The 13,507-nt window shown below is 43.2% G+C and overlaps 1 protein-coding gene across 4 annotated transcripts in view; it reads right to left on the bottom strand.

The window, feature by feature from the left end:
• Positions 1–13,507, bottom strand: part of LOC139583992 (protein unc-119 homolog A-like) — a 69,528-nt gene that overhangs the window by 18,184 nt on the left and 37,837 nt on the right. For 2 of the 4 annotated variants that reach the window (XM_071415494.1, XM_071415496.1), the window contains exons 2-4: positions 6,623–6,736; positions 5,960–6,050; positions 5,519–5,691 (exon numbers count right to left, since the gene is read on the bottom strand). In XM_071415494.1, coding sequence (XP_071271595.1) covers positions 5,519–5,691; positions 5,960–6,050; positions 6,623–6,736 — 378 coding nt within the window. Of the gene's footprint in view, positions 1–5,518; positions 5,692–5,959; positions 6,054–6,622; positions 6,737–13,507 lie in introns of all 4 variants that reach the window. The other 2 variants (XM_071415493.1, XM_071415495.1) reach the window with 1 other exon arrangement.

Here is a 13,507-nt window from a genome sequence, read left to right on the forward strand (position 1 = left end):
GGTTGGATTTGTCTCAGGTTTTTGCCTGCCATATGAGTTCTGTTATACTCACAGACATTATTTTAACAGTTTTGGAAACTTTAGAGTGTTTTCTATCCAGTTTACTCTGGGCACCTTATTCATCCAAGCTACTCAATACTGCCCCCCTTTCCCAAAGAAGTTTAAGCTAGAGATATCAATTTCTTTTGCTAGTGTCGCACTTCTGCATCTGTGGTGAAAGGTGGCGGAGCTAGACCGGTTTTGTCAGTCCATGAGACATCCCGAAAATCTGTCTGCTCACGTAAACATCTGTAGCGTTTGAACAGTTTCACCTACTATTATGACTCTCAGGAACACAAGGGGAGACTCTCACAAACACAATGGTGTTCACCGTTTTGCTCTACGGCCCCCACAAGTTTCAGGAGACTCGTCTGAAGTCGGAACCGTCAATGTGCCAACTTCTGTTTGGTAGTGTCCGAACCATTTGGGCTACAAACTAATGGGACCCCACTGTGAAAAGGGGAGACTCTAATGAACACGATGGTGCTCTCATCTGAAGGTTAGTGGTACTGGTTAAAAACAATGAATTCTTTTTTTTTTTTTACATCTCCTACATTTAGGACAGACACTTCAAAACTTGTTTCTTATGATGTATTTTTTGACTGTCCTTTTTTGCCATTTATGAATGTGTTATTCAATGCGTTTCTAAGGGTGTTAGTAGTAAAGGCCAAAATCAATATTTTATCAAATAATTTTTCTATATATCCTAAGATCCTAACATTCCAAAATCAAATACCTAAATAATCCATAGTATGACCATCTTAAAACAATCCCATATGTCAGTTTAGTACCTCCCCCAACATATTTGACTCAAGAAATTTAACAACTACCAAAAAATTATATTACAATAAATAAAAGTGGCCACTTGATTTGCAAACTCATCAGATGTGCACTTTACTGCGCTACAGAAACAGCTAACCAAACAACAGCGCAGGGCATGCACATTAAATTAAGGGCCAGTACACTCAAAAGCGTAAGTTTCTTAGATTTTCCCCAGACATCAAAAGTTATCCCCTGATGTGGTTTATGCATTTTTGTGAACACAGACACACTTGTCTAAATTGATGGGGCATGTGAAAGAAATGCTTTAACCACCCCCCAGCCACTTAGCTAAGTCACTATTTTTATACATGTACAATCGTGGCCAAAAGTTTTGAGAATGACACAAATATTAATTTTCACAATGTCTGCTGCCTCAGATTGTATGATGGCAATTTGCATATACTCCAGAATGTTATGAAGAGTGATCAGATGAATTGCAGTTAATTGCAAAGTCCCTCTTTGCCATGGAAATGAACTGAATCCCCAAAAAACACTGCATTTCAGCCCTGCCACAAAAGGACCAGCTGACATCATGTCAGTGATTCTCTCGTTAACACAGGTGTGAGTGTTGACGAGAACAAGGCTGGAGATCACTCTGTCATGATGATTTAGTTCAAATAACAGACTGGAAGCTTCAAAAGGAGGGTGGTGCTTGGAATCATTGTTCTTCCTCTGTCAACCATGGTTACCTGCAAGGAAACACATGCCGTCATCATTGCTTTGCACAAAAAGGGCTTCACAGGCAAGGATATTGCTGCCAGTAAGATTGCACCTAAATCAACCATTTATCGGATCATAAGAACTTCAAGGAGAGCGGTTCAATTGTTGTGAAGAAGTCTTCAGGGCGCCCAAGAAAGTACAGCAAGCGCCAGGACCGTCTCCTAAAGTTGATTCAGCTGCGGGATCGGGGCACCACCAGTACGGAGCTTGCTCAGGAATGGCAGCAGGCAGGTGTGAGTGCATCTGCACGCACAGTGAGGTGAAGACTTTTGGAGGATGGCCTGGCAGCAAAGAAGCCACTTCTCTCCAGGAAAAACATCAGCGACAGACTGATATTCTGCAAAAGGTACAGGGGTTGGACTGCTGAGGACTGGGGTAAAGTCATTTTCTCTGATGAATCCCCTTTCCGATGGGGCATCCAGAAAAAAGCTTGTCCGGAGACGACAATGTGAGCGCTACCATCAGTCCTGTGTCATGACAACAATAAAGCATCCTGAGACCATTCACGTGTGGGGTTGCTTCTCAGCCAAGGGAGTGGGTTCACTCACAATTTTGCCTAAGAACACAGCCATGAATAAAGAATGGTACCAACACATCCTCCGAGAGCAACTTCTCCCAACCATCCATGAACAGTTTGGTGATGAACAATGCCTTTTCCAGCATGATGGAGCACCTTGCCATAAGGCAAAAGTGATAACTAAGTGGCTCGGGGAACAAAACATCGATATTTTGAGTCCATGGCCAGGAAACTCCCCAGACCTTAATCCCATTGAGAAGTTGTGGTCAATCCTCAAGAGGCGAGTGGACAAACAAAAACCCACAAATTCTGACAAACTCCAAGCATTGATTATTCAAGAATGGGCTTCCATCAGTCAGGATGTTGCCCAGAAGTTAATTGACAGCATGCCAGGGCGGATTGCAGAGGTCTTGAAAAAGAAGGGTCAACACTGCAAATATTGACTCTTTGCATCAACTTCATGTAATTGTCAATAAAAGCCTTTGACACTTATGAAATTATTGTAATTATACTTCATTATTCCATAGTAACATCTGACAAAAATATCTAAAGACACTGAAGCAGCAAACTTTGTGATAATTAATATTTGTGTCATTCTCTAAACTTTTGGTCACAACTGTACACCTGGCTAACTTTTAAAACAATTAACCATAATCCTCATACAGTAGCAATAGCCAGCAGCATACCACCCTGCATATCACTGCTGGCTTGCTTCTGAAGTTAATCAGGGTTGGTCCTGGTCGGTCCCTGGATGGGAGACCAGATGCTGCTGGAAGTGGTGTTGGAGGGCCATTAGGAGACACTCTTTCCTCTGGTTGAAAAAATATCCAAATGCCCTGTGTAGGGTGCTGTCTTTCGGATGGGACGTTAAACGGGTGTCCTGACTATCTGAGGTCATTAAATATCCCATGGCACTTCTTGTAAGAGTAGGGGTGTTAACCCCGGTGTCCTGGCTAAATTCCTGATCTGGCTCACAAAACATCACGGTCACCTAATAATCCCCAGTTTACGATTGGCTCATTCACCCCCCTCCTCTCTCCTGTAACTATTCCCCAGGTTGTGGCTGTGAATGTGTTCTCAGTCAACTTACCTGGTAAAATAATGGATAAATAAATAGAAACTAATTGTCATAGCTATACACCATGCATGATGTAGTATGTATCTGCAGGTAGCTAAAGCTATCCAACTAGGTTCAATGTTAGCTAGCTAACAGTATGCTTTAACTTGCAATGAAAACAACTTTCTGACAAAATGAGAAACTTCTAATATCTGAAAATGCAGCTGGACTCTTACCCGTATACATGGATGAATGCTTCGCGGCAGACTGCAAACCCTTTCTTTAAATAAGACGTCCTCTGTCATTTCCGTTTTGTTTGTACAGCTTGCTTGGCCCGTTGTGTCAAGTCACTCTGGTTCACATTGACCATGTGCAATGCCATAAGAATCATCAGATCTTTCTCCCTCTCTGTCATGGATGGTTGCCCTTAGTTTGAAGATGTAATTCGGGGAGATTACACAGCCTTCTGTGTTCTATTTTCGACTCCCTCTGCATTTGCAATCAAACGTCTGAATTTTCACACCCCTGAGTCAATACTTTGTAGAAGCACCTTTGGCAGCGATTACAGTCTTTCTGGGTACATTTCTAAGAGCTTTCCACACCTGGATTGTGCAACATTTTCCCATTATTATTTAAACAATTCTTCAAGCTCTGTCAAATCGGTTGTTGATCATTGCTAGACAGGTCTTGCTATAGATTTTCAAGTAGATTTAAGTCAAAACTGTAACACGGCCACTCAGGAGCGTTCACTGTCTTCTTAGTAAGCAACTCCAGTGTAGATTTGGCCTTGTGTTTTAGGTTATTGTCCAGCTGAACGGTGAATTCATCTCCCAGTGTGGTGAAAAGCAGACTAAACCAGGTTTCCTCTAGGATTATTTTTATCTTGAAAAACTCCCCGGTCCTTAACGATTACATACCCATTATAACATGATGCAGTCACCACTATGCTTGAAAATATGGAGAGTGATACTCAGTAATGTGTTGTATTGGATCACAGCCAAGTCACCATTGACATCATGGTGAAAACCCTGAGCGGTTTCCTTCCTCTCCGGCAACTTAGTTAGGAAGGACACCAATATCTTTGTAGTGACTGGGTATATTGATACACCATCTAAAGTGTAATTAATAACTTCAATGTCAGATTTTTCAATTTTTACCCATCTACCAATAGGTGCCCTTATTTGTGAGGCATTGGGAAACCTCCCTGGTCTTAGTGCTTGAACCTGTGCTTAAAATTCACTGCTTGACTGAGGGACCTTACAGATAATTGTATGTGTGGGGTACAGAGATGAGGTAGTCATTCAAAAATCATGTTAAACACTATTATTGCACATAGAGGGAGTCCATGCAACTTATTACGTGACTTGTTATGCACAGTTTTACTCCTGGACTTATTTAGGCTTTCCATAACAAAGGGGTTGAATACTTACTTACTGACTCAAGACATCTCAGCTTTTCATTTGTAATTAATTTGTAAAAATGTAAAAACGACTTTGACATTATGGGGTATTGTGTGTAAACACTGACCAAAACAATCTTAATTTTATCTATTTGAAGCTCTGACGAAGGCCAAGAAAACCAGAAACACTTTTCAATGAGAAAACAGAAATCCACTTTGGGTAAAACAAAAAATATATAGACTTCTGTTTTCAAGTAGGCTACGATGCAATACTTGTGATCATGTTAAGGAGAACAAAACTACTTAGCCTACATTTGAACACCCGTGCAGAAGCTTTGCTATTTGGCCTCTTCCCAATTATGTAGCCTAGTTTTGTTGTTTGGCTACTTGAAGAGAACTATGTCCTATCACTCGCAGCCCACCTCTTCCAGTGTATTGTGGGAAAGTGTGCATCGAATTCTACTAGACGAAGATCCAAAATCAGCATGACATCCTGGCATTTAAACCATACCCGATTTTTGAGAATGTACATACTATAACTATACTTCTATTTTCGCATTACTGAGAATGCGTCATGTCCAATTGCATTGTTTCCTGCTATTCATTGATTTCGGTAGCACATCCCCATATCTAATTGATCAGCTGTTGTCAAAGCCGAAATGAACGACATCCAGGCATTTAAAGTATGCTCGATTTTGGAAATGTTGCATACTATTCAACATAATTTTTTCGTATACTCAAATGGCCTACTATTTAGGACGCAAGTATGGGTATTCGGACACAGCTACTGTCTGTCAGCACATTTCCCAGGCCTCTCTCTCTCTCGCTGTGTGTGTGTGTGTGTGTGTGTGTGTGTGTGTGTGTGTGTGTGTGTGTGTGTGTGTGTGTGTGTGTGTGTGTGTGTGTGTGTGTGTGTGTGTGTGTGTGTGTGTGTGTGTGTGTGTGTGTGTGTGTGTGTACTCACTGACATCCTCAGACAGAGGGGGGAACTCATAGATGTGTTCGCAAGTGTTCTTGCTACTGGGCATACAGAAGCCAAACTCAAAGTCAAAGCTTTTGAGCAGCTTCTCTCTGAAGTAGTGCCTCTCAATCATCCGGAAGTTCTCTATGGGCATGTCTCCTACGGTGAACTCAACACTGAGAGAGGGGAAGGATGGTGAGATAAAGGCAGAAAGAGAGGGGGGGGGGGGGGGGGGAAGAGGCAATTTCCTTGGGATTAAAATGCATCTCTCTTTGTAGGTTAGAGTTAGACTTCTGTGTAAATTGAGGGTTAGGTTTAGACTTATGTGTACATTTGGGGTTAGGGTTACAGACTTTTGTGTAGATTGGGGGTTAGGGTTAGACTTCTGTGTAAAATGGGGATTAGGGTTACAGACGTCCTTGTGAGTTAATGGGTTAGACTTACGTGGCGCCAACTTGTCTTAGCCGGAGGAAGGCAGGGGTGAACTGGTAGCGGACAAACCTCCCGGCATTTCGATCAATGACGCTTGTATCTCCTGCTTTATCGACCGACAGACAGACAGACAGACAGACAGACAGACAGACAGACAGACAGACAGACAGACAGACAGACAGACAGACAGACAGACAGACAGACAGACAGACAGACAGACAGACAGACGACGACAGACAGACAGACAGACAGACAGACAGACAGACAGACAGACAGACAGACAGACAGACAGACAGACAGACAGACAGACAGACAGACAGACAGACAGACAGACAGACAGACAGACAGACAGACAGACAGACAGACAGACAGACAGACAGACAGACAGACAGACAGACAGACAGACAGACAGACAGACAGACAGACAGACAGACAGACAGACAGACAGACAGACAGACAGACAGACAGACAGACAGACAGACAGACAGACAGACAGACAGACAGACAGACAGACAGACAGACAGACAGACAGACAGACAGACAGACAGACAGACAGACAGACAGACAGACAGACAGACAGACAGACAGACAGACAGACAGACAGGAGATAACACTCAAAGGCAACACTCGTCATAATAGGCCAATCAGACCCCTGTGTGTGTGTGTGTGTCTCACCTGTATGAGGAGGTTTGGTGATTTCGAACAGCACTGTGCCTGTCTCCATGTCTCTGATCTTGAACCTGGTGAAGTCAATGCTGTACACATTCTCACCTGGCCCACATAAGTAGTCTGATAGAGGGAGAGGGAGGGGGTGTTGAGGGAGGGAAAAGGAGAGAAAGAGAGGATGTTAATATAAACACAATTATATACTATTTTTTTTTTTTCGTTATAGAAGAAAGGAAGTCTTCGTCTACTGATCCTCTGTTTCTGTAAAGTTTTTAAATAAATGGTTGCCAATGCTGAGTGCATAACAATAACCCTGAGGATCACACATACAGTGTAAATAGGTTAGGTTACTAGGAATACACAGGCAGGAGATTACCAAAGCAATATTCTATCTTTATTTACATCTTATTTAAACAGGGACATCCTATTGAGACCAAGGCTTCTTTTACAAGGGAGCCCGGCACCCAATCATATAAATTCACAATACCAAAGTAAAAAAAAACAATATTTACAAGAAATGTAAGAAAAGTAACTTACAAAATCCAATCATGAAAAACAAACACATTCCTCAACCAGCCGTCTGAACTGCCCCTAGTGGCACCAAAACAATCAACTTTAGAGAGTTCTGGAGATAGTTCCACAAGTAAGGTGCAAAAAAACGAAACCTAACTCTGTGGAGACCGAAGGGATCTCCAAAGTTAGCCATGCCTGTGATCGCGTCTGGTGACTCAAATGTCTGTCATTCAATAATGAAGTAAGGATTTTTAGAAACAAAAAGAGAGCGGCGCATTGATCTGCGAGTTTTAAGAGAGGTCCAGCCTACTTTCTGATACAGAATTCAGTGATGTGTACGGAACCTATCACCCGCAATAAAGGATAGTGCATTATGATAAACTGTGCCCAATGGCTTAAATACAGTGACAGCTGCATTCATATAGACAATATCGCCATAATCTGAAGCCGGAATGAATGTCGACTGAATTATTTGTTTTCTGCTATTTAACGAAAGGCATGCCCTATTCCTATAAACGAGGCCCATTTTAATTCGTAACTTCTTAACCTATTCATCAATATGCTTTTTGAAAGATAGCTTTTCATCAATCCAGATACCCAGATATTTACCCTGAGTGCACAAAAAATTAACAACACCTTTCTAATATTGAGTTGCGCATTGATTCCCTTCAAATTAGGGACTGATTTAGACCTGGGACATAAGTGTGTGCAATTAATTATGAGATAGAAAAGAAAACCAGCAGTCTCTGGATCTCGTATGGTAAGAGTTGAGTACCCATGATGACATTATGCTGTGTTCAAAACAACTGGGAAGTCAGAACTTGTAAATCTCCGACTTCCGACTTCAGTGTGTTCAAGACAACTCGCAACTGGAAAAAGTTGTTTTAACCGGTCATCCAACTCGGGAATTCCAGGTGGGGAACTCGAGTCTATTTCTAGAGCTCCGACTTTCCGACCTGATTATCTCTGACTTTATGATTTGATCTATTTCTTTTCCCCAGTTGTCCCAGAGTTCCCAGTTGTCTTGAAAGCACAAATATTGAATTTTTATGGACAAAAGAGCAAGATTATTTGTATTCGTCAAATGGTAGCTAAGTATCGATTATCATGTCACCAGAATAAGATTTCCTTTATTGGAAAGGACCATCAAGCTCATCACCTTGCACTTTCACCACACTGTGAAGTTCATCATTACTTATTTTATCTGTAGCCTAATAAACTGCATGCTTTCCCGATGAGTCGTAGTGGGAGGAGCACACAACAATATTTGCGCATAAAAGAGTTTCCACTGACATTTCTCGCATAATTAATTTTACCGACACAAAAAGATCCCACCATGTATTTTGTTTTGTCGACATTCGTACACATTTTCTGTTTCCATCAGGCCTGTCATATTTTGTTTCCGACATGTAATATACTTGCATAAAAAGGTTGGATGGAAACCTGGTTAGCGATAATAAAAAGTACGGGGCCCAAACTCGACCCTTGGTGGACACCTTTGGTAATATCTTGCAAACGTGATTTAACACCATCAGAAGAAACACATTGTGTCCTGTCTGTCAGGTAGTTTTAAAACCAATTGCAGGCTGCAAATCAGACAGTCTACGAATTAAAGGCTCAGTGCAGTCAAAAATGTGATTTTTCCTGTGTTTTATATACATTTTCAAACTATGAGGTTGGAATAATACTGTGAAAGGGATGATAATGCCCTTTTACTGTAAGAGCTCTTTGAATGGAGTTTTGGTCACACCAGGCAGTAAATGAGTTAATAGACCAATAAGAAGCATCTCTGCCAAAAACAGCTAGGTTTCAGTTTTCCCATCCCTAACCCCACCACTCACAGACCGTTCTAGCAAAATTCTTGCTTGAGAAATTGTTTTTTGCTAAAAAAGCTATTTTTATTTTTCACAATTTTAATTGAAAACAATCAATCAGTAAGGTACTTAAATGAGAATTCCTCGATTTGTATTAATCAGTATTTTTGATGTAAATGGCATGTTATAGAAGGTTAGACAGTTTTCTTACAATCTCACTTGTTTTTGAGAAACTTACCCCACCAGCAATTGACCTCCTTAGCCTCCTTCTGGAGTTCCAGGCCATCCAAAAAACATAAATAAAGGCTCCAAATACACCCAAATACGTCCTTTTACAAACAACAAAGTTCTCAGTATCGTGACCCAGGACTTTAGATCTTGTACACATGAAATTGTGTCATACCGAACGTTATAATCCATTTAGTTGAACTTAAGTGATCATTTGTAAATAAGGGGTATGCTACCGGCACAGGTACTAGGTAGCTAGCTAGCTAGTAACGTTGTCATTCACTCACTTACAAGATCAGCCAGGCGATGACAAGGGGACTGAAGTAATTTTTGCTGAATATTGTGGAAATTGGTTCACCGATATGTAATCCCAACATCGGACAATGCAATGATAAAACCTAGCTAGTCCGATAACTTTTCACAGACTTCCTTTGGATGACCCAGATTTACTGAAGCTTTGGCTAGTTGTTCTGCAAAGATGCATAAACACTCCCATCCACAGACTTTGTGTGTTGGATCTATGGGTTTGTAGTGAGCATTTCGCCGTTGACGACTTCTGATAATGACAACAAGAAAAATCCTTGGTAAAAAAAACATATTTGAAGAAAACAGCTACACCAACTGTTGAAGGATGTCCCGTGCCTGTCTAGGACCAGCAGAAATTCTAATTGAGCTAAGAGATATGTTATAAAGTTAGCTAGCTACCTACCTAGCTAGCTAATAAAGTAACATCACTGATGAAAAGGGGGACCACTGAGTCTGTGTGGTTTAGCTTAAGTTAGCTAAAAGTTTGCTTGCTACATAGCCAGCCTCGCAAGTGTGTGTTTTGGGATAGTGTAGCTAGCTATTTTCAGGTTGTTTTGTGCTTCGCTATTGTTATATAATTTTGCCAAACATGTAATTTGCTAACGTTAGGTGACCTAGGGCGCCTTCACATATTCCCTGTATGATTTGGATCCTGTAGCTTTTATTTGGTTACCCTGATCGGCTTTCGTTCTATTACAACAATTTATTTTAAATACATTTACATTACATTTTCGGGACTGTGAAAAGTGCTTTATAAATTATATACAGTTATTAAGTAATGAGTCATTAGTCCATGTCCTTAGTAGAGTGACCTTCAAATGTCATATTTTACACTTCAATCAATAACACAATAGAAAACGGAAAAAAAGAAACATCTGTGTACAGTGTGGGCAAATGTAGAAGAGTAGGGAGGTAGGTGTAACGAGTATTACCGAAGGTGGCTTCCCTTCCTGTTCGAGTGGCGCTCGGAGGTCGTCGTCGCCGGTCTACTAGCTGCCACCGATCCCTTTTTCCTTTTCGTTTGGTTTTGACTAATAGATTTCACCTGTTTATTGTTTGGTTGTTAGGGTGGTGCTATTTAAGTTCGTTTAGCCCGTTTCTGTTTGTGCGGGCTTGTCTTTCTGTTTTGTATGAGGTTGTTCGTTCATTTTGGGGTTTTCCACAGTCTGGATTTATTTTCCAGTGTGTACTTTATTCAAGTCGTATTTTTACGCCAATGTTTTGACGTTACCAGTTGTTCTTCTGGTTGGACATTAAAGAGTGGTTTTTCCCCATAGCTTTGCTCTCTGCGCCTGACTCCTCACAATTGTCCTCATTGATCGTAACAGTAGGCAATAAATAGGCCATAGAGGCAAAATAATTACAATTTAGCATTAACACTGGAGTGATAGATGTGCAGATGATGATGTGCAAGTAGAGATACTGGGGTGCAAAAGAGCAAAAGGGTAAGTAATAATACGGGGATGAGGTAGTTGGGTGGGCTATTTACAGGTGGGATGTGTACAGGTGCAGTGACCGGTAAGCTGCTCTGACAGCTGATGCTTATAGTTAGTGAAGGAGATATAAGACTCCAGCTTCAGTGATTTTTGCAGTTCGTTCCAGTCATTGGCAGCAGCGAACTGGAAGGAAAGGCGACCAAAAGAAGTGTTGGCTTTGGGGATGACCAGTGAAATATACCTGCTGGAGCGCGTGCTACGGGTGGGTGTTGCTATGGTGACCAGCGAGATGAGATAAGGCAGGGCTTTACCTAGCAAAGACTTATACATGACCTGGAGCCAGTGGGTTTGGCGACGAATATGTAGTGAGGGCCAGCCAACGAGAGCATACAGGTCACAGTGGTGGGTAGTATATGGGGCTTTGGTGACAAAACGGATGGCACTGTGATAGACTACATCCAGTTTGCTGAGTAGAGTGTTGCGGGCTATTTTGTAAATTACATTACATCGCCGAAGTCAAGGATCGGTAGGATAGTCAGTTTTACGAGGGTATGTTTGGCAGCATGAGTGAAGGAGGCTTTGTTGTGACATAGGAAGCCAATTCTAGATTAATTTTGGATTGGAGATGCTTAATGTGAGTCTGGAAGGAGAGTTTACAGTCTAACCAGACACCTAGGTATTTGTAGTTGTCCACATATTCTAAGTCAGAACTGTCCAAAGTAGTGATGCTAGTTGGGCGGGAGGGTGGGGGCAGCAATCGGTTGAAAAGCATGCACTTAGTTTTACTAGCATTTAAAATCAGTTGGAGGCCACGGAATGAGTGTTGTATGGCATTGAAGCTCGTTTGGAGGATTGTTAACACAGTGTCCAAAGAAGGGCCAGATGTATACCGAATGGTGTCGTCTGCATAGAGGTGGATCAGAGAATCACCAGCAGCAAGAGCGACATCATTGATGTATACAGAGAAAAGAGTCGGACCGAGAATTGAACCCTGTGGCACCAACATAGAGACTGCCAGAGGTCCAGACAACAGGCCCTCCGACCCACTCTAAATTCCAAGCATCTGCCTCTAACCCTAGGAAGCTCTTTGCCACCTTCTCCTCCCTCCTGAATCCTCCTCCCCCTCCTCCCCCCTCCTCCCTCTCTGCTGATGACTTCGTCAACCATTTTGAAAAGAAGGTCGACGACATCCGATCCTCGTTTGCTAAGTCAAACGACACCGCTGGTTCTGCTCACACTGCCCTACCCTGTGCTTTGACCTCTTTCTCCCCTCTCTCTCCAGATGAAATCTCGCGTCTTGTGACGGCCGGCCGCCCAACAACCTGCCCGCTTGACCCTATCCCCTCCTCTCTTCTCCAGACCATTTCCGGAGACCTTCTCCCTTACCTCACCTCGCTCATCAACTCATCCTTGACCGCTGGCTACGTCCCTTCCGTCTTCAAGAGAGCGAGAGTTGCACCCCTTCTGAAAAAACCTACACTCGATCCCTCCGATGTCAACAACTACAGACCAGTATCCCTTCTTTCTTTTCTCTCCAAAACTCTTGAACGTGCCGTCCTTGGCCAGCTCTCCTGCTATCTCTCTCAGAATGACCTTCTTGATCCAAATCAGTCAGGTTTCAAGACTAGTCATTCAACTGAGACTGCTCTTCTCTGTGTCACGGAGGCGCTCCGCACTGCTAAAGCTAACTCTCTCTCCTCTGCTCTCATCCTTCTAGACCTATCGGCTGCCTTTGATACTGTGAACCATCAGATCCTCCTCTCCACCCTCTCCGAGCTGGGCATCTCCGGCGCGGCCCACGCTTGGATTGCGTCCTACCTGACAGGTCGCTCCTACCAGGTGGCGTGGCGAGAATCTGTCTCCGCACCACGTGCTCTCACCACTGGTGTCCCCCAGGGCTCTGTTCTAGGCCCTCTCCTATTCTCGCTATACACCAAGTCACTTGGCTCTGTCATATCCTCACATGGTCTCTCCTATCATTGCTATGCAGACGACACACAATTAATCTTCTCCTTTCCCCCCTCTGATAACCAGGTGGTGAATCGCATCTCTGCATGTCTGGCAGACATATCAGTGTGGATGACGGATCACCACCTCAAGCTGAACCTCGGCAAGACGGAGCTGCTCTTCCTCCCGGGGAAGGACTGCCCGTTCCATGATCTCGCCATCACGGTTGACAACTCCATTGTGTCCTCCTCCCAGAGTGCTAAGAACCTTGGCGTGATCCTGGACAACACCCTGTCGTTCTCAACTAACATCAAGGCGGTGACCCGTTCCTGTAGGTTCATGCTCTACAACATTCGCAGAGTACGACCCTGCCTCACGCAGGAAGCGGCGCAGGTCCTAATCCAGGCACTTGTCATCTCCCGTCTGGATTACTGCAACTCGCTGTTGGCTGGGCTCCCTGCCTGTGCCATTAAACCCCTACAACTCATCCAGAACGCCGCAGCCCGTCTGGTGTTCAACTTTCCCAAGTTCTCTCACGTCACCCCGCTCCTCCGCTCTCTCCACTGGCTTCCAGTTGAAGCTCGCATCCGCTACAAGACCATGGTGCTTGCCTACGGAGCTGTGAGGGGAACGGCACCTCCGTACCTTCA

This window comes from Salvelinus alpinus, chromosome 9 (genome assembly GCF_045679555.1).
Source record: "Salvelinus alpinus chromosome 9, SLU_Salpinus.1, whole genome shotgun sequence".
NCBI classification, from domain to species: Eukaryota; Metazoa; Chordata; class Actinopteri; order Salmoniformes; family Salmonidae; genus Salvelinus; species Salvelinus alpinus.